The 20,609-nt window shown below is 38.2% G+C and overlaps 1 protein-coding gene across 1 annotated transcript in view; it reads right to left on the bottom strand.

Annotated features, from left to right (window-relative positions):
• Positions 1 to 470: 470 nt before the first annotated feature.
• Positions 471 to 20,609, bottom strand: part of LOC145772704 (protein mono-ADP-ribosyltransferase PARP14-like) — a 30,025-nt gene continuing 9,886 nt past the window's right edge. Inside the window, exons 12-15 of the mRNA XM_082584578.1 lie at positions 13,660 to 13,810; positions 10,324 to 10,454; positions 4,030 to 4,216; positions 471 to 3,841 (exon numbers count right to left, since the gene is read on the bottom strand). Coding sequence (XP_082440704.1) covers positions 3,561 to 3,841; positions 4,030 to 4,216; positions 10,324 to 10,454; positions 13,660 to 13,810 — 750 coding nt within the window. The 3' untranslated portion in view covers positions 471 to 3,560. The remainder of the gene's footprint in view (positions 3,842 to 4,029; positions 4,217 to 10,323; positions 10,455 to 13,659; positions 13,811 to 20,609) is intronic.

Genomic DNA, 20,609 nt, shown 5'->3' with positions numbered 1-20,609 from the left:
TTGTTGGCGTCTGTGAATTACTTCATCTTGGTAGGCTACTGCAGAATGGAAAGCTGTTCTTAAAGTTTGTTGTTCAAGCGCACACTCCAAGAGTTGAGTCATAATTTGTTAGATCTTGTCCCACATAAAGTCGGTTACAAAATCGAGTGATTTATCGGGGTGAACCGACGAAAAAATGTAGCCTATTGTTACACTTTTTCACAGACGCTGCATGCAAGCGTTCGATAGTGCTGAGTGCGAGCGAGATGATGGATCAAGCGAGTGAATAGTGCATTATGGTGATGCATGAATACGTTTCAGCGAGAGGTTCACTATGATATTTAGCCTACGGTAGGCTACAAGGGTGCACACCCTCTTGCAGGGCCTCCAAGAGCCCTGCCGGGCCCCCCAGCGCGTGATATCTCACAAGTCACAAGCAAAGTTTGCGGTGCGCGTTAATCCACAAGGCCAATGCATACATGGTGTTCCGCACAGTGTTTTTATTTTAAAACCAGACCTGTTTAAAAAATAATACAAAGAATACATTAGGTTAAAATATTAACACTCCACTATTTCACAAAGAATGCAGTATCATATTGTAGGGGTGTTTATGACTTTAAATTCACAGACACACATTAGTTATACACAAGGATAAAAGGCTGTGGCTATAGTTACACAATGCAGTGTAAATATAGCCTCAATAGCGTTGCCAGATAAGGAATTCTGCCCTAATTTGAGGAAAAGTTTATAGCTGTTGAAAACAAAAACTTGTATCATATTTTGAAAATTTTTTTTAGTCCTGGGCAAAGATCAAAACCCTAACCTTATTCCTAACTCTAACCCTTACCTTAACCCTTCCTACCTTTAATCCTAACTCTGGCAACACCTGATTGTAACTATGGCAAAAATGGCCACTTTGAAGATAAAAATAGCAACACTATCCGGCATGGCTGACATACATATGTAGCATTGCCTATGTGTGCATACAGCTTTACATTAACATGCCGTACAATAGGCTATCATTTCTGACCTTAAAATCAGCAGAGACTAGGGGACCGAACTTGGATGAATGCATTGCTATTGTTCATGACATTAAGAAATATATACCAACTTCATTTCAGGATCAATAGGCTGCTTCTTATTTTTACTCCTTTAGTTTTCTTCAAATGCTTGTTTGAGTGAAACTGCATTCAAGCACGATTGAGGGTCACTTTCTTTTCATTTCTACAGCAAGTGGTCAGTAGAAAACAAAGTTGAATATATTTCTATTTTCAAGTCCTATCAATGTACCGTAAATGTACCGTACCTACATCTATCACTATACTATGCATCGAGACCTTTAAAATAGGCTACCCTGCATAACTTCAGAATGGCTGTTTTGAGTCAATATTGACACTGTTCCTGAAATTCAAGAGTAAGGTTGGATTGGCCTGGCTGGAGAAGACTGCTAAGAAATAAATAGTGAAAACAAACGAAAAGGAAAACTTAAGATATAAAAAAAAATATTTGTTTAGGCTATATAGCCTAGCCTACTAAGCATATTTTTGAAAATCAACACCTTTCTGCAGTGCTGGAAAAAGTAAGTTGCATTGCAATTAGGACACTTCTGATTCTGTCTAGAGTTAAAAGAAACTGTAGGCTACTTCAACAGAAGTAAAAATCTATGATTTTTACTCAAAAAATTACACTTTCACTAATCTTTTAACTTTTTTTCGATTTTCGTTAGACTGAACATGACATTTGGCCCCGCTACAAGGACAAAATTATTTTCCAGCACTGCCTCCACGAAACTTGCTTGCATTCCAATATAGAAAAATCATTCAACAAGTCCTAAAAACTCAAAAATACTGTACTGTCTCAGGCTATATTAGAGAAGTTCCATGATTTCAGTATAATCAGTAGCCTATCCAAAAAAACACTTGAGCATTTTTGTACTGAAAAAGTGACAGTAACGACTTCTTGCTAAGCAATTCTAACAATATTTCAGTACTTTTTACTATTTTCTGAACTCTTAAAATATCACACTAAACAAGATTATATACAACTAAAATTGTACCAGTTCAACATGATTATAGCCTACACATAACTGTCACTGCTTGCTTGTGTCATAAATTGACAAGATGTCAGAAAAATGCATGGAATGGGAATCCGAATACCTTCTGTGTAATGACTGTAACCTCACCTGATCAATCAATTGCTTATTTAAAACATACCGTACACACCCAAATATTCACATTAAAACACCCCGGAGACTAACACTGAAATAAACTGAAATATTCATTCACCCTGCAATATGTGTTTTCTGTAGTTTTAAAAAAAAAATGCTCATGATGAGCCCAATCGAAATACGAAACTAACATAAAAAATAATATTTCATGCAAAATCGACCTTGGCACGCAAATTTAAACATTTTGTCAGGCCCCGAAAGTAAAAAAATTGAAAATTCTGTAGTTATAAAAAAGAGCATAGCCTACGCTTAAAGGAGCCCAATCAAAATATGAAACTAATATACTAATATAGCCTACAGTAAAAAACAATATTTTATGCAAAATCGACCTGAGCACACAAATTTAAATATTTTGTTGGGCCCCTTGAACTCAAAAAATTGACAATTCTGTAGTTTTGAAAAAGGGCATACCCATGAGGGGGCCCAATCGAAATATGAAACTACCATAAAAAACAATATTTCACGCAAAATCGATCTGAGCATGCAAATTTAAACATTCAGTCGGCCCCTTTGAACTAAAAAAAATTGAAAATTCTGTAGTTTTGAAAAAGGGCATATCAATGAGGGGGCCCAATCGAAACATGAAACTAATATAAAAAAACAATATTTTATTCAAAATCGACTTGAGCACGCAAATTTAAACATTTTGTCGGGCCCCATAAACTCAAAAATTTAAAATTTTGTAGTTTTGAAAAAGGGCATCTATAGGCTAGGCTACCCATGAGGGGGGCCCAATCGAAATACGAAACTAACATAAAAACAATATTTTATGCAAAATCGACCTGAGCACGCAGATATAAACATTTTGTCGGGCCCCATGAACCCAAAAAATTGAAAATTCTGTAGTTTTGAAAAAGGGCATAGGCTACCCATGAAGGGGCCCAATCAACATACGGAACTAACTTAATATAAAAACAATATTTTATGCAAAACCGTTGCAATCAACTTTAACGCATGAATTTAGATATTTTGTCGGGCCCCCTTGAACTAACCGGGCCCCGGTGCAATGCACCGGTTGTCCCCCCCTCTTGTGGGCCCTGCCCTCTTGCAAAATCATCCTAACTGTAGGAAATGTCGTAATTAATTTGTTACATTAAACTAAGTCCCAGGAAATAGTCACAATAAGTAGTTACGATTTTGACATCTTTTCATCGTCAGGCAACTTCGAAACGATGTAAGCAGGAAAACGTGCAGCAAGGGCAAAGATCACACAACCCTCATGCTCATTGGAATACCAATCACATGTAAAAAGAAACTGAAAAACGTTGATCTATATAGAAAAGTGACATGATAAAACATCTCAAGCAAACGAATAGATTCAGATGATTTGAAATTACAGGGAAGTTGTGCTTGTTTATATGTAGGTGAGAAGGTACAGAGGGTAGACACTGGCATCTTTGAACACCACATACATTGCTGGATTAGCAAGATTATTAACAACACTGTCATACAAATCAGCTGCATTTCCGTTTGGTCGTTGAGGTGGGGCAATCAGTCCTTGCTGACCTTGGCCGTACTCTCCAGTGACCACATCAGCAAGAAACATTTTCTTCTCTCCCTGCTTGTTAGGAGCAGCATATCCATTCGAGTATTGAGAACTTAATGCGAAGTATACTCCATTTCCATAAGCAGTTGCTGGAAAATATTTTGTTTTCACTAGAGTGATACACTTTTTTAGGAACATAATCAAAAGCCTAAAACATAACCTTTAAAATGAAAAACAAAGCAAGAATAATAATTCAAAACTAAATCTAAATTCGTAGCGATCTTCTGAAACATAAAAAGCCGGAACTGTAGATTTACACTCAACAAAATAACGATACCATTTCTCCCAGCATAACTTCGATTGAAGCCTCCTTTGTAGATTTGCTCTGCTACATTGTGATGAGTTCCATGGAACAACTCTCGTGTTACTGGTAAAGTTTTTTTACTGTTTCTCATTCTGTCTTCCACTTCATTCTTTTGGGCCATGAATTGCGCATAAAGTCTTCTGTTTTCCACACGCTCAATCTAAGTGCATACAACATCACATTGCCAAAAGTGTGAATACAAAACACTTCTTTCTTTCACTTACATATTGAAAACTACTTGGCTAGCAAAAAACATGTGTGGCCTGTGCCCTGTAGCCCATGGCTAAGCTTTTTAAAAGCTTTATAATACAATAACAAAGCCTACTTCAAAAAATAAAGAGCCCAAAATGTAGATACCAAACTCATGTTCAGCAAACAAACGTTTCGAAAACTATACTGTCTTCATTTTCAGTGTTATAAATGTAAGCAATCCCTGATGCCGCTTAGGTTTAAATTAAATTGCGGCTGACGTCACAAAGACTCGTCAACAAGCTATAATGAGAGCGAAAAACGTAATAGAAGTCAGGTTTTTTCATGAAATGATGCGTAATAGAAGTCAGTATTTTACGATAAGACTTTACGAAAAAAAAAAAAAATTACAATTTACTGGATCAACGAGATGGGTTTGACAAGTCAGAATAAGTGCTATACGGTATATCAGTTCAATTAAATAAATATAATGGTGCAGATGCCAAGTCCAAGTTTAATTGCGGAGATTTTTCTTTGATAAATAACGTTTCCAGAATTTTCAATTTCCTTGAGTCCTCTCCTCTCCCTAGTATTTCAACTTCTTCAAAATTAATCTTGTGGTCTGAATTGGTGCGCAAATGGTTTGCAACCTCAGATTCTTTTGAATTTTGATGATCCGGTTTGTGTTCTAAAATTCTTGTGTATAGATTCCTTTTTGTTTCTCCAATGTAATTTGCTCCACACGAACAAGACAGTTGGTACACTACATTGGAGCTTGATAATTTGGATTGGCGGTCTTTAAAACTAAAACGTTTTGAAAGATCTGTGGTTTTGTGGACGAAACGAATAGATAATTTTCCTTTGGTTAGTTGAAATGCTAAATGTTGAAGTTCTTTGCGTATTTGGTATGACATGTCACCGAGAAACGGCAGCTTAAAGATTAAAAATCGAGTTTGATCTTTGGATAATTTTTGACTGGGTGAAGTGCTGTGTGCTTTGTTCAAAAGAGTTGCAATACATTTATTTACGAATTTTCTGGGGTAGCCATTATGTCCAAGCATCTTTTTAATGATTTCGAATTCTTGGTGTATGGAAGAATATGAATTGCAGATGCGGTAAGCTCGGGAAAGAAGAGAATTAACAAGATTACGTTTGTAGTGAAAAGGAACAAAGCTTGACCAAAGGGAATAATGTCCAGTGTGTGTAGGTTTTCGATACACATTGGTGTTGATGTTACCTTCATCCGTTCTACTATCTAGAACGTCTAGGAAAGGTAGACACTTGTCAACTTCTGCTTGATTTGTAAAAGATATTTCTTTTTTTATGGAGTTAATTAATTTGAAAAACTTTGACGAAGAAGAGGACGTTGGAAAAATTAAGAAGATATCATCCACATAGCGGCAAATTAAGGTTGGTTTTTCCATTTCGGTAGTACGAAGCAAAGCTTGGTCTATTACGTAGTTCATTAACACATCGGCCATGAGTGGGGCAATGGGACTTCCCATTGCTACACCATCTATTTGCTTATAGTATTTTCCATTGAACTAAAAAGTCGTATTTTTGGTTACCCATTTCAATAATGATTTAAGTCGGCGCTTGTTGAGACCATGAAATTCTTTTACGTCTTTAGTAAAAATTAGTTGTAAGATTAAGCCAAACGGTAAAATTTACAGGAATGTTAGTGAACAGACTTTTTACATCAAAAGAAGTTAGAATTTTATTAGGAAAAGAACCATGGTCGATAAGAGAAACAAAAGAAAAGGTATCCTTTAAGTTTGTAGTGTGAGATCGAATAGGTGAAAGAATTTCGTTGAGCCATCTAGCACATTGATGATTAAAGCTACCTACTGAAGATAAGATAGGCCTTAGTGGGATGTTGGGTTTATGAATTTTTGGAAGTCCGTAAAGAGTGGGAGTGGTAGCAGAAGAAGGACGAATTCTGGAATAATCTTCAGGTAAAAGTGCTTTAGCTGCTTTTAAATAACGTAAGTGATTTTGAAACCTATGAAGTTTTATAATATTGTCATCCGTATCTGTTGGTTGAAATTTAGATTCCTCTTTCAAAATACTGTTCATCTTGGAAATAATCTGATTTGTCTAATATAGCAACACCGTTTCCTTTATCAAATTTGGTAATTACAATGGAATCGTCTTTACTGAGTTCATCAATGGCTTCCTGTTGAGCTAGTGTAGGAGCAAAAATGCTTCTTTTACGTTCAAAGAAAAAGGAAGAAACATACTTGTTGTAAAGATTTATTAGGGTTGTTTTGAATTTAAGACGTTGTTGGAATGACAGAAAACTGCGTATTTGTTGGTAAAGGCTTTCAAATTCAACCTGCACATTACGAAAATTGATTTTGGACGGAAAGAAACAGAAATTTAACCCACGGTTAAGAACGTCCAGTTGAACTTTAGATAATTTTTTGGAAGAAAGATTTTCAACAATAGATTTTTGGTTGTTATTATCAATGTGTAAGCCTAGACTTTTCAACTTACGTTCATGACGCCCAGTAACCAACGCTAGCTCTTCTTCTCTACGAGTATTTAAGAACTTTTTTACGTAGAAGCAACTGAACATACCCAGAGATGAAAATAAATTTGCTTTGACTTTTTCAAATTTTTTCTGCGTGGAAGATAATTGCAACTGCTTTTGTCTCAGTTCATGATAAACCAAACTTCTTCTTAGAGAGACTACCTTTCTTAAATTCTGATTCTCTGGTTTGTATAACTTGAACTGCACAAATTTAGGAGTTAGTTTGTAAATGATGCAAGTGGATAAAAAATTGGTGGAAGCTTCTTGCTTGATGGTCTTTGATTGCAAGGACTCTAGCTTGCGCAGCATGCGCTTACAAGCGGGTCCATGATGGCTCTCCAAAAACTTAGGAGCAAAATGGTTGGAACGTCTGGTTAATCTAATCAAAAAATAAAGAGCCCAAAATGTAGATACCAAACTCATGTTCAGCAAACAAACGTTTCGAAAACTATACTGCCTTCATCTTCAGTGTTATAAATGTAAGCAATCCCTGATGCCGCTTTGCGGCTGACGTCACAAAGACTCATCAACAAGCTATAATGAGAGCGAAAAACGTAATAGAAGCCAGGTTTTTTCATGAAATGATGCGTAATAGAAGTCAGTATTTTACGATAAGACTTTACGAAAAAAAAAAATTACAATTTACTGGATCAACGAGATGGGTTTGACAAGTCAGAATAAGTGCTATACGGTATATCAGTTCAACAATTAAATAAATATAGTGGTGCAGATGCCAAGTCCAAGTTTAATTGCGGAGATTTTTCTTTGATAAATAACGTTTCCAGAATTTTCAATTTCCTTGAGTCCTCTCCTCTCCCTAGTATTTCAACTTCTTTTTCGATTTTTAATCTTTAAGCTGCCGTTTCTCGGTGACATGTCATACCAAATACGCAAAGAACTTCAACATTTAGCATTTCAACTAACCAAAGGAAAATTATCTATTCGTTTCGTCCACAAAACCACAGATCTTTCAAAACGTTTTAGTTTTAAAGACCGCCAATCCAAATTATCAAGCTCCAATGTAGTGTACCAACTGTCTTGTTCGTGTGGAGCAAATTACATTGGAGAAACAAAAAGGAATCTATACACAAGAATTTTAGAACACAAACCGGATCATCAAAATTCAAAAGAATCTGAGGTTGCAAACCATTTGCGCACCAATTCAGACCACAAGATTAATTTTGAAGAAGTTGAAATACTAGGGAGAGGAGAGGACTCAAGGAAATTGAAAATTCTGGAAACGTTTTTTATCAAAGAAAAATCTCCGCAATTAAACTTGGACTTGGCATCTGCACCATTATATTTATTTAATTGAACTGATATACCGTATAGCACTTATTCTGACTTGTCAAACCCATCTCGTTGATCCAGTAAATTGTAATTTTTTTTTTTCGTAAAGTCTTATCGTAAAATACTGACTTCTATTACGCATCATTTCATGAAAAAACCTGACTTCTATTACGTTTTTCGCTCTCATAATAGCTTGTTGATGAGTCTTTGTGACGTCAGCCGCAATTTAATTTAAACCTAAGCGGCATCAGGGATTGCTTACATTTATAACACTGAAGATGAAGACACAGGGATGGAGGAACCATTTTAAAAGTAGGTGGGCCCAAAGGCGTAGCAGTCAAAGTTAATCAAACTTCTGGGAGGCTTCGCCCCCCAGACCCCCCATAACATTGCTGCATACCTAATACTTGCAATCGCTTATACATTGTGTTTTCATGATTGCCTTTTGTGCCAACCAGCAAAAAATTTCCGTTTTTGGGCCCGATTTGGCCAAACCAATTACAAAATTGTTAAATTGCTCTACAGCGCTGTACAAAATATGGCGATTTACACACAAATAAAAAAGCAAAAATACACACACAATTGAAATACCAACCTGGGAGAAATAATCTGCAGCATTATACAGTAGGCCTACATGCAATCGTGCATGCACTGCATAGTAGCCTATGTAATGATATCATTGTTTTAACATTAAAGAGCAGTTAGATTGATTTATAGATTACTCCACCAATCACACGCAACCACGCCCACACGTGCTGCCCATCAATAGTGGGCTCAACAGAAAAGTTTGAAGATTAGATTTCATCATTGAGCTATCAAAGATAGCACAGGTAAACAAAAAAATTTTTTTTAAAAGGCACGGCATGTGAGAGTCATTTTAGGGTATTTCGAGGCCCCTGATTCAGAAAATGCACTTGTTTTTTCGAATTGGCTCTAGCTTTTGAGATAGCCTAGCCTACCGCAAAAACATTTTTTTTGCAATTTTGAGCCCCTATAGATTTAACGTCGTGTCGTTTATTACATAGATAAAACTGAAAGTAATCCCAGGCACATTTCTGAGTTGTAAAAACGCTATTTGGAACCAATCACGTTGATTACAACCCAAACGAACGGCTATTTAACGTTTACTGGCCTAGTAACAATCAAAATACGACGTGAAGCAAGCCTTAGGATACAAGATGTAGAATAAACAACTTGTGCTTTGCCTTAAATGTATTTGTTGAATTCAACAATATCAGACTTACTAAGTAAGCTACCAGCTCAGTGGCCGAGTGGTTTCGCCGTAGGCTCTGGTGCTGGTAGGTCTGAGATCGATTCCAGGTCAGGTCAAACCGAAGACTTTAAAAACGGTACCGATTGTGTTCTTTCTTGCATAACGCAGTGAGAATAAATCGGGTAATAATGTGATAACATCGTAAAACCTGATATAAAATTAAACATGAGCCCTGTCGCTAAAAGACTTTAGCTGTTGTAGAGCGACAATAAATAAAACCATAACATTATTATTAACTAAGCTACTAAGTACAAACAAAATAAATACATTGTTTTGCTTAACACACTAGACGAATAAGCAAAACAAAGCCATCGATGAACAAGCGCAATTCTTTATTATGGTAGGCTTACTATAGCTACTGAGCAACACCCATCAAGGTACGAAGGCCATTTATGTAATTACAGAATACAAAGTTATGTTCTTCAGTAAAGTAGCTGCTTGAAATTTTATCCTTGTTACGGAGGAACGTAATCTTGGTTCCAAATTCAATTCCTGGTAGTTTCGAAAATTCAAAAAAACTAAGTGCGTTCTTGGAATCAGGGGCCCTGAAATACTCTAAAATGACTCTCACCTTTGGTCCCAACATTTTTTGCTGGCCTGTGTAATCAAACTAAGGTGTATTAAATGATTGAAGAGCTTTTTTTGGGAACTCTTTCTCTAATTTGCCGTTTTCGCTACCTTTTCAAAGAAACTTGGCTTTCAAAAGTGGGTGGGCCAGGCCCACCCAGAAAATAAAGTAGGTGGGCCCAGGCCCACGAGGCCCACGTGGTTCCTTCATCCCTGTGAAGACAGTATAGTTTTCGAAACGTTTGTTTGCTGAACATGAGTTTGGTATCTACATTTTGGGCTCTTTATTTTTTGATTAGATTAACCAGACGTTCCAACCATTTTGCTCCAAAACCTACTTCTCCTATGGTTGCACACATTTAAACTTTTGTGATGATATTCAAATAGAAAAATATTAAACCGATTCAACACTCACCCTCACAACGTTAAACACAATGTTTCCACGGGTGCTGTTAAACTTTTTCAATACTGTACTGTATTCGGTCTTAGTTGGATCTAATGCAACCAGCTGAACATGCTTTGTGTTGTTCCAAGTAGATGGAAAATCTGTTGAAACAAATACAAACGTTTGAAGCGAGACAGAAAGTGAGAATTTTTAGCTTTATAGTTGTGCCCCTTTTTCCTTAAATGGTAAGCAGGCCAATCGAAAGCATTTGTAAATGATAGAGCTTTGGTAGAGTGTTAGTTTCGTTGCTTCGTGAATATAAATGGAAATATATATCAAAGGAAATTATGACCCAACACTTATCAAAAGTCATATCATTCAAAATGACAATTTCACACGACAAAGAAAAGGCGTGGGGAAATTTAAATGAAGCTTGAAACGGAGAGGAGAGACGCAGATGATTGTGATTGGCGGAGAAAAGTGATTAAAAGCAAGACCGTCCTCTGCGCAGAAAGAAAAAAAAGAACACAAAAAAACAACGAGATAGAAAATGAGCTTTTTACCTCACAAACTATTACCGAAACGAGGCTATATTGAACAAGCTCTTATGGAATAGATTAACAACACAGTTTCGAATATTTGTTGTTTTGATAAAGTTTTGTTTGATCAACTCGGTTTAGAACGTTGGCGTTCGATAAATTGCTGATTTAATAACGTGTGTTCGTAAATCACAAACCTTACTACAGTGAGACCACATACCTTAAATTAATTTTAAAAAGCCTATTATCAATACAACAGGTCTAACATAATAACGGGTCAAGAAATAATAATTTAGTAAAAATACACCTTTTCGGATTTTGAAAGCCAAAACAAATAATCAAAGTTATTTTAGTTAAAATTTTACAATATTTCAATTAAATTCACATATACTGTATAATTGATTAATTATGTCAAATCATTTAAAACATGACCAACAAAAGGCTACTTGACCACACTAAAATAAAAGATCTGTTAATAATGACAAAGCTACATCCAATTGCAACAAAAATAAAATCAAAAGTTCTAAAACTGTTCGGCCACAATAAAAGATTAAAATTCGGAAAAAGCAAAGTTTGCACAGAAGGTAAAGTCAAAGGAAAGAGAAAATGTGGCAGACGACCAAAACGATGGCAAGACAACATTCAGTCATAAACCGGTCTCAGTTTGGCGACACTGGGCGAGTTAGCTCAAAATCACCACTCTTGGAAACGATTGACCCATATTGATAGGCAATCTGCTGCGAACGAAGGTGGCGACTGATGATAATGAATTTATATTTCAAATATCATAATTATAAAGAAGAAAGGGTGTGGTGGAAAAGGGGGATTCAGGCTTTGATGGAGATGTACGAATATGCCACAACAGCCGTAAAGTTGGAAAATGGAAGATCAGAATGGTTTGACGGAAACGTGGGTGTTTACCAAGGTTCATTTGCCAGCCCTTTTGTATTTGCTATTGTGCTGGACGAAGTGGCAAAGGATGTCAGAATAAAATTAACACAGGAATGCTTGTAAGCGGATGATCTGGTACTTCTTGCTGGGGACAGCTGGTTGGAAGTGGACGAGCGATACGCAAAATGGAAAACGGTATTAAAACCTAAAGACTTGAAGATAAATGTGAGCAAAACAAAAGCATTTCATACTGCTGAAAACACCGTCAATTCAGCCAAGGTTGATTCTTGTTTAGTTTGCGAGAAAAGAGTTGAAAGTAACTTCAGATGATGCAATTGCTAGGCCTACAATGAATGGGTTCATAAGAAATGCACAGCAATTGGCCAAAACCTGGTATAAATAAAACTTTAAATGCGAACATTGTCAAGGGAAGATAGACGAAAGACAAAAGATAATCCGCCCCGATAGCTCAATTGGTTAGCACGTCACTTCTGGAACGAAGAAGCTTTAAGATTAATTGGCGCTGGTTTGACTCCCGGGGCGTGCGCTTGAGCAACGCACGTTAAGGACAGCTCTCCATTCAGGGACATTTAATGGATGGAATAATTCACCGGCAACAAGACTTCAACAATCGGAAACTTCACTTTGTCAATCTCGGTGACCGGGCCGCGAATTTTTTTCCCACAAACTTTTGGCTACTTCTCGCATAGAGTTTGTATTTATACCGTGTGAATGCAAACTTTTCTCGTTGGCGCGTTTGGTTCAGCGGTTTCGCCGTTTGCTTTATAATCGTGAGGACATCGATTCGACGCCCAAGGAAGTCAATTTTTTTTTCTTTAGGCCTAGGCCTACATTAATTTTTGCGGTGCACAAAAGCTTTTCAAAAAAAGTAAGGTTAAGGCTAATGGGTTATAGGGTTAATTCTTAATCAATTCGGAAAATCTTACTTTAAGACTATAGTGACCACAATCAATTTATTTTCTCAACTTTTTTAAACTTGACTAGATTAGGTGTGTCTCCAGGCTGCGTATTTTTTCAAGTTAAATGTTTAAATTTGGATCTGGAGGGCGAAAATCGGCTGCTGTGAGGTCGAAAATTGGTAAAAACAGTTACGCGCGCCGCGCCACTTACAAAAATATGCAAATGAGACAGAAAGTTCGTGGGAAAAAATTTCGCAACCGGGCCTGCGTCAGTGATTCAATGCCTCTACAAGTATGCAAAATTGCCAGGATTAAGCTCTGCCAGAAGCTTTCCCAGTCCGAGGATAAAGATTCTATCAATCAAGAGACAATCCCTTTGGCAGGGGATAAACTGCTGGAAGTGGTTGAAACGTGCTGCTACCTAGGAGATGCTTTAAATATGACTAGAAGAGCGCAAGATTCAATCGTATCAAGAATAAGAGCTGGTTGAAAAAATTTTCAAGAAAGAGTCTGGGAGTGAGCGTGTGTAATTATGTGTGTGGGATTCTATTCTGAAGAGCGTACGTAATACGTTACAATGCGTAAGTACAGTGTGCTACGGAGCTGCATGATGAGCCACGAGGATCGAAGATACGAGCAGGATGGAGACAACACAAATGAGAATGCTCCGAATGATGTATAAAAAAAACCTTGAAAGATAGAATTAGAAATGAAAGTATTCGAGAAATGGCACAAATAAAAAGCATCATAAATTTCGTAGAAGCCACCGTTTGCGATGGTAGCCAATCAGCATGTGGAACTTATGTCTGATGACAAGGCTCTAGTAATGGCAAACAAGATTTCTGTCCAGGGAAAGAAAATTAGGAAATCAAAAAGGAGATGGCTGGAATCAACCATAACCGGGAAGCATGGCGAAAGAGCTGCAAAAACTGCTAGTGAGGACTCATCGGTCTCATCTACTAATGAAGGGACACATGGATGATGATATATTTTTCATTAATGCTTATTTGACGTACTGTTAACACCGGAAATGGCAACCCGATTGATTTTGCATTCTGATTTGGGATCATCGTTAATAATTACTGTCATCTTATGAAAATCGAACGTCAGTGATGCCTTGGAACCTTTCATTTTTGAATAACATTGTATATTGCCTGTGTTGTTTTCCTGTAAAAAAAGATTGTATAAAAAAACAAAAACAAAAACAACACAGAAACACCTCCACAAAAAACACACTATGCAATCTTCAAAGTTCCGTTGTTTAGGCTATATCTCATTAAGGTAGTGTAGGCCTTCTCTGTATGAGAAGTGAAGAAGCCTTATCAAGCCTGAATATTGAAGTCTTACAACAATTGATAAAGGTCAACCAAGTAAAAGCTTATCTCCTGCACTAGATAAAATATGAAACATACATATATTTTTCCAATTTTGCTCCTAAAAAACAACCGGTTGTCTGCAACTCCAATATTTCTCCATATCTTCGCATGTTTAATTTTCAATTTCATTTTCTCAGATCATTCTTCACCACTTCTTTTCACGCTTTTTTTTCGTTTCCCTTTATCATTTCCCCCAATATTAACCTATTCTAAACTCACTTTGGTAGCTTCTCATCTACATATTCAATATGTTACATCCATCTCAGACTGCGTCCACGCAAGTACGCTACTTCTCAACATCCTAACCATCCGCCCACTCTCTCAAACCATTGTTTTTATGCTTCATATTGATTGTCATAATCAATGTGCGAGGTCTCGCGACGGGCTGCTTTGTATCTTGACCGAACGTGCTGATTTGATTGTGGAATTTTTGAGCGTTATGTTATTATCGGTTACTGCCCTGTAGTGACCTTTGATTTCGAAATCTTTATTATGTAACGTATTTCCAGAACATTCTGTAAACATACAAACCTGGAATATTCTTTTGTTTTTTACAATTGCCAAATGTTGTTTGTCATGACGTCATAAGGATGTTTACCAGTAGATCTTTGATTGCGAAATCTTTGTTATGTAACGTATTTCCAGAACATTCTACTTCTACATGAAAATCTGGAAGCATATTTTGCTTGCTTCTCATGTTTTGCCAGGTGCAGGATGTATGACGTCACAAAGATGCTTACATGTAATGCAGCTTGACAAAACAATGAGTTCTGTAATATTACGTAGCCTTCTCGAAGTTACTAGACCAAATAACCTGCTATAAATAGTGGTGTAATTTGCGTAAATGATTATTATGAGTTGTAGATTGTTGTTGTAAGTAGTTGGTAATAGGTGCAGAGATTATTGTTGATTGAGAGTTGAAGTAATTGAATACAAGTAGATGAGAGTTGGTGCTTATTTGAATTGTGATCGAAATTAGAGTTGCATGAGAAGCTGTGAGTGAACTTCTATAAAGTCCTTCAAGAATTTTCGCTTATCATCTTACTAGTAGAACTATTCGACCATTTAATTGACTGCTTTTCGGTAATATTCCATTAAACTACGTCATTGAACCTTTCCAAGTCTCTTTCCTGATAAGAGATAGAAAGAAATCGCGACATTGATAATTAATGAACACAATCATAAACTCTGGAGATGTGGACATCTCAGACGGATTTTCAAAATCCAGTTCAGGACTAATACAAACTCACTACAAAAAAAACAAACTACACAAAGCTTTGCCAAAATTAATTATTTGATATGTCCCTATGATTATGAAAAAAATGGTTTAAAACTGAATTTTGGTTATTAACCAAATTTTGTAACACTGAGCTGTGATGAGAGGAACAACTCTTGTTACAGTTTCTGCCTTGAGCATCAACTCCTTTCCTTGCCGTTTGCTGTTCACGACTTCTGCTAAAAGCAAACGTCCTAATTTAGTTTCTCTCTCTTTTGTTGTAGACGCTCTTTCAGTTAGTGTTGTCAGCTGTGAAGATGGTTGTGGTTTGGTGTAAGCTATACGTAAGAGTATCTTATTGTATTGTACATTATGTTTTCAGATGTTTCGTTTTAAGTGAATAAAGCCTTATGTTAGATTAATCTTGAGTCTACTTTATACGACAATTTATTCACTTAAAAACATGAATGAGCATTTGAGGCCAAAAGAATTTGATGTTGATCCAAATGCACCTGAAGCTGCTAGGAAGTGGGAACACTGGAAACTTGCCTTTCAAAACTACGTCAGGAGAATCGACGACGCTACCGACGATGACAAACTGGCCGTTCTGATCAGTGACGATCGATGAGGGAAAGCAAGGAAAGCAGTGCTTACCTGAGCGAAAACTATGCAAAGTATAATGACTGAATTCTAGGTTTAACTTCTTATTATTTTTATCATGTCTATTTTAACTTGAAAATTACTGTATTCGTGACTAGAATTACTCGTAACGCTAGTGAGTAGTCTAAATCCTCACCAAACCGCATGTCTTGCCTATAAATGCCAATTAACGCAAACGCTTCTGTCAGAAACAATCACTGAGGCTCCAAGGTAAGCAACTATCAAAGTTGCTTACCCAAATTCAAAAATGTCAAAAAACGCCTTCGTTTTATCCAATCATCACTCGTTTTGCAAAACGTCACCAGCTGCTTAGCCAATCAGATGTGTTATGGTGAGACCAGGTGAGTCTTGCTTTCCCAGTGACGTCAATGCATACATTCGCTAGAGCGGCTAGACTAACTCGTCAGAATGGTGCTCGTCACGGTACACCACACAAGCATCATAATGCCGAAATAATTGTTGCTGTTTTTTGATGTCTCCTCGCCATGTACTGTATTTTAGCCTACTAGCTTTCATAGTCATGCCTTTGCCCTTTTTACAGCGTTGATGTAACGTTACTTCGCCAATGAACGTTCAGGTGCGGGTGCAATATTTAGTTTGTTAAGCTTCTATACGCAGGAGGCAAACTTATCCAGCTTTTTGTACAAATTGCTTGCGGTTGTAATGTTTAGACCTAAGTGTTAGTTTTTGTAGTGTAGGCCTAACTGAATATCTCAGAATGAATATTCATGACGAATTAAATATTTAGACAACTATTATTCCATGTCTAACACTGGATTTTGGTCCTGCAACGTTAAAATTAAGATTGTTCATGACTTCTAAACATTAAATGGATGTATGATCACGACAAAGGCGAAGCACAATTTGACAGATTTTTATGTTTGATTTGTTTTGAAAATGCTCTCAGAGCGCACCAAATTGGAAGTGTTTTTCAAAAATTTCTGGGGGAGGCCCCCCAGACCCCCCGCTGGAAGTGTTGCCTTCGGCAACACGCCTTCGGGCTTCGCCCGACGGTTACGCCCTTCGTGCCTAGGCCTACTACCTTGCTGCAGCATATTTACAAGTTGCTTTCCCAACGGTTTAAGCCACCGAACGTCACTGGTTCTGATCAACCTTCAAATACTTCCGTGTACTCGCTCATCAGTGAAGCCACAACCTATGACGATGTCCTGGCACGTCTTGAAGGGATGTATCTGAAGCCGGTAAACGAGGTCTTCGCTAGACACAAGCTTAATACATGTCGACAAAAGCTGGGTGAGCTTCTCGAAGATTTTTTTCAAAGGCTGCAGAAACTTAGTACCGACTGCAATTTTAAAGCCGTTAGTCTTAAGGAAAACAAAGAAGCAGCCGTTCGAGATGCTTTTATTGCTGGAATTAACTCTGCGTATATTCGTCAGAGACTGCTGGAAGACAATGTGCTGCAACTTCAGCAAGCATTCGACAAAGCTCGAGCACTTAACGATGCCCGGTTAAATGCCGAGTCGTACCATACACCGGATGCTCAGAATGTTATCGCTTGCCCTCTTGCTGAAAACGTTTCTGCCGCAAGGACGCCTTATAAAAGTGAATGTGCTGCCATAAAGCTAGAGATGTGTTTCTTTTGTGGTGCTAAGCGGCACTCTCGGGCAAACTGTCCAGCGAAAGATTGCATTTGTTTTAACTGCCAAAAGAAGGGGCATTTCGCTAAAGTTTGTCGAATGAAGAGGGGTTCCAAGGAAACGCCGAAACTTACAACAGCTGCTTGTGACGAGTCAACAAATCTTGCTGTCTTGTGTCCTATGCAAAATTCTGATGACGACAAAGTTAATGTCGCTGTCACAATCAATGGTGTTTCTGGAAGAGGGCTCATCGACACAAGTGCTACCCGTAACCACATCAAGATGAACTTTGCTCGCCTCGCTAAACTTACTGTTGTCAAAAGAAACACGGAGAAAATTGACTTGGCAGTTGAAGGCGCATCTGTCAATACTTTTGGGTCTTGTTCTGCCTCAGTGGATCTATTAGATCGGAGCTATCGAGATATCGAATTCTCAGTGATGGATGGTTTGCTTTGGGATGTGAGTTCCTAAAACAACACCGTAGTGTCAATTTAAACTTTGGGGGACCTGATAACTCTTTACACTTAGGTGTTCTGGATGCGTTAAGAGCGGTCAAACCAGTGCAATTATTCGAACCTTTGACCTCGGATTGTCGTCCAGTTGCTTCAAAATCTAGACGCTATTCAAAAGCTGATCAGGAGATCATTGAAAGTCAAGTTACTCAACTCCTTAAGGACGATATCATAGAACCCAGTTCTTCACCATGGCGGGCGCAGCTGGTTGTTGTCAAAAACGAAAACCACAAAAAGCGAATGTGTGTGGACCGTAAATAGATTTACACATCTGGATGCGTATCCCCTTCCCAGTATGCAGAGTATTATCCATAATGTCTCACAGTACAAGTATTTCTCCACTTTGGATTTACGGAGCGCCTATCATCAGATCCCTCTTCAACCAGAAGAACGCAATTATACAGCTTTCAAAGCTAATGGACGGTTGTTTCAGTTCAAGCGGATTCCATTCAGACTGAAAAATGCAGTACCCTGTTTACAACGGGGGACTTCCAAGCGATATTATTTCCACATACAAATGTAAAGGAACCTACGCTTACCTCGATGACGTCACCGCATGTGGCAATACGCGCGAGGAACACGACGAAAATTTGAAGACGTTTTTGGATGCAGCCAAAGAATGTAGGTTAACCTTAAATGAAGACAAATGTGTTTATGGTACAGAGACCATAACATTGTTGGGGTACTGCATATCACATGGAGCAATGAAACTCGACCCTGACCGTGTTACACCTGTCCTTGACATGCCAATCTCAACAAGCCCGAAACAGCTCCAGCGCATGGTGGGAATGTTCGCCTACTATGCGCAATGGGTACAGGGGTACTCCGAGAAAATTAAACCTTTAGTTGCGGCACGAAGGTTTCCACTAGACGACGAAGCACTGCAAGCAATCAAGGCATTAAAAGAGGATCGCTCAGCAGCTGCACTTGGAGTTATTGATGAGCAGCTTCCTTTTGTGCTAGAAACTGATGCCTCAGACAATGCTATCTCAGCAACCCTAAACCAAGGTCGCCCTGTGGCCTTCTCAAGAATGCTCAATAAGAATGAACGTCATCAGTCCAGTGTTGAAAAGGAGGCCTTAGCCATTGTGGAGGCTGTACGGAAATGGTCGTATTTCCTGGCAGGTAGACATTTTACCATAATTACGGATCAAAGGTCAGTAACATTCATGTACAATTCAAAGAACTATAGTAAAATCAAGAATGACAAAATTTTGCGTTGGCGCATGAGTCTTGGCGAATATGATTTTGACATAGCATACCGTGCTGGACACTGTAACGCTGCCCCCGATGCACTTTCTCGGGTTTATTGCGCCACTACGCATAGCAACGCCTTGTATAAACTTCACGATTCATTATGCCATCCTGGCGGTACTCGTTTGTACCATTTTGTTCGGGCGAAAAATTTACCATATTCTCTCGATGTAGTTCGTAACGTTGTACAAAGTTGTAGTATGTGTGCCGAAGTAAAACCCAAATTTTACAAGCCTCCTCCAGCGCAAGTTATAAAAGCTACACACCGTTCCAACGTATAATTTTAGATTTTAAGGGTCCCTTGCCATCCTCAACTAAAAATCGATTTGTACTGACAATTGTTGATGAATTTTCACGCTTTCCATTTGCGTTTGCTTGTCGCAGTACGGATGCACAATCTGTAATTTCTTGTTTGAACAAATTGTTCTTTATGTTTGGAATGCCTGCCTATGTTCATTCCGATAAGGGCTCTGCATTCCTCTCGGGTGAACTCATCACTTACTTGCATAGCAGAGGAATTGCGTGTAGCCGCACATCTGTATACAATGCACCATTGCTCCTGGTAATGGCCAGTGTAAGCGGTATAATGGGATCATATGGTCCGCAGTAAGACTTGCTTTGAAATCACGTAAACTTGACATATCGCAGTGGGAACTTGTATTGTCTGATGCTTTGCATTCAATTCGGTCACTGTTGTGTACTGCTACAAATGAAACACCCCACGAACGGCTATTTGCATTTAAACGTCGCTCATCCTTTGGTGTTTCCGTGCCTACGTGGTTGAGTACACTTGGCAATGTGTATTTGAAGTCTCATAGTCGCTCTACTAAATACGATCCGCTTGTTGAGGAAGTGGAGCTTGTTCATGCCACTCCAAACTATGCCCGCATTCGATTCCCTACAGGGAGGGAAACAACAGTATCGCTCAGACATATTGCACCGATAGGGCAGTCTTCATGTGAGCAGAATGTTTCGATGGACGCAGAACTGCCAGAGTCGGTGGACTCATTGCAGAGACATGACGTTGATGTTCTTACTGAAATTTCACGTGATGTTCCTGATAATTGTGATAATACTGATCGTGATCTTGACGTTTCATGTGAATCTAATGTACCTTCTCCTGTTGATTCCTCTCCGACTACCTCAAGGAGATCCACGCGTATAAGAAAACCTGTAGATCGTTATGAATGTGTTCCATACGTTTGAACTGTTTGTGCATAAACCTGTTTGCAAGTGTTTATGGTAATATTTTAGGGAGGATGAATGTGATGAGAGGAACAACTCTTGTTACAGTTTCTGCCTTGAGCATTAACTCCTTTCCTTGCCGTTTGCTGTTCACGACTTCTGCTA

This window comes from Aplidium turbinatum, chromosome 6, assembly GCF_918807975.1.
Source record: "Aplidium turbinatum chromosome 6, kaAplTurb1.1, whole genome shotgun sequence".
NCBI lineage: Eukaryota > Metazoa > Chordata > Ascidiacea > Aplousobranchia > Polyclinidae > Aplidium > Aplidium turbinatum.
This window is presented reverse-complemented; position numbering and strand designations above follow the sequence as displayed.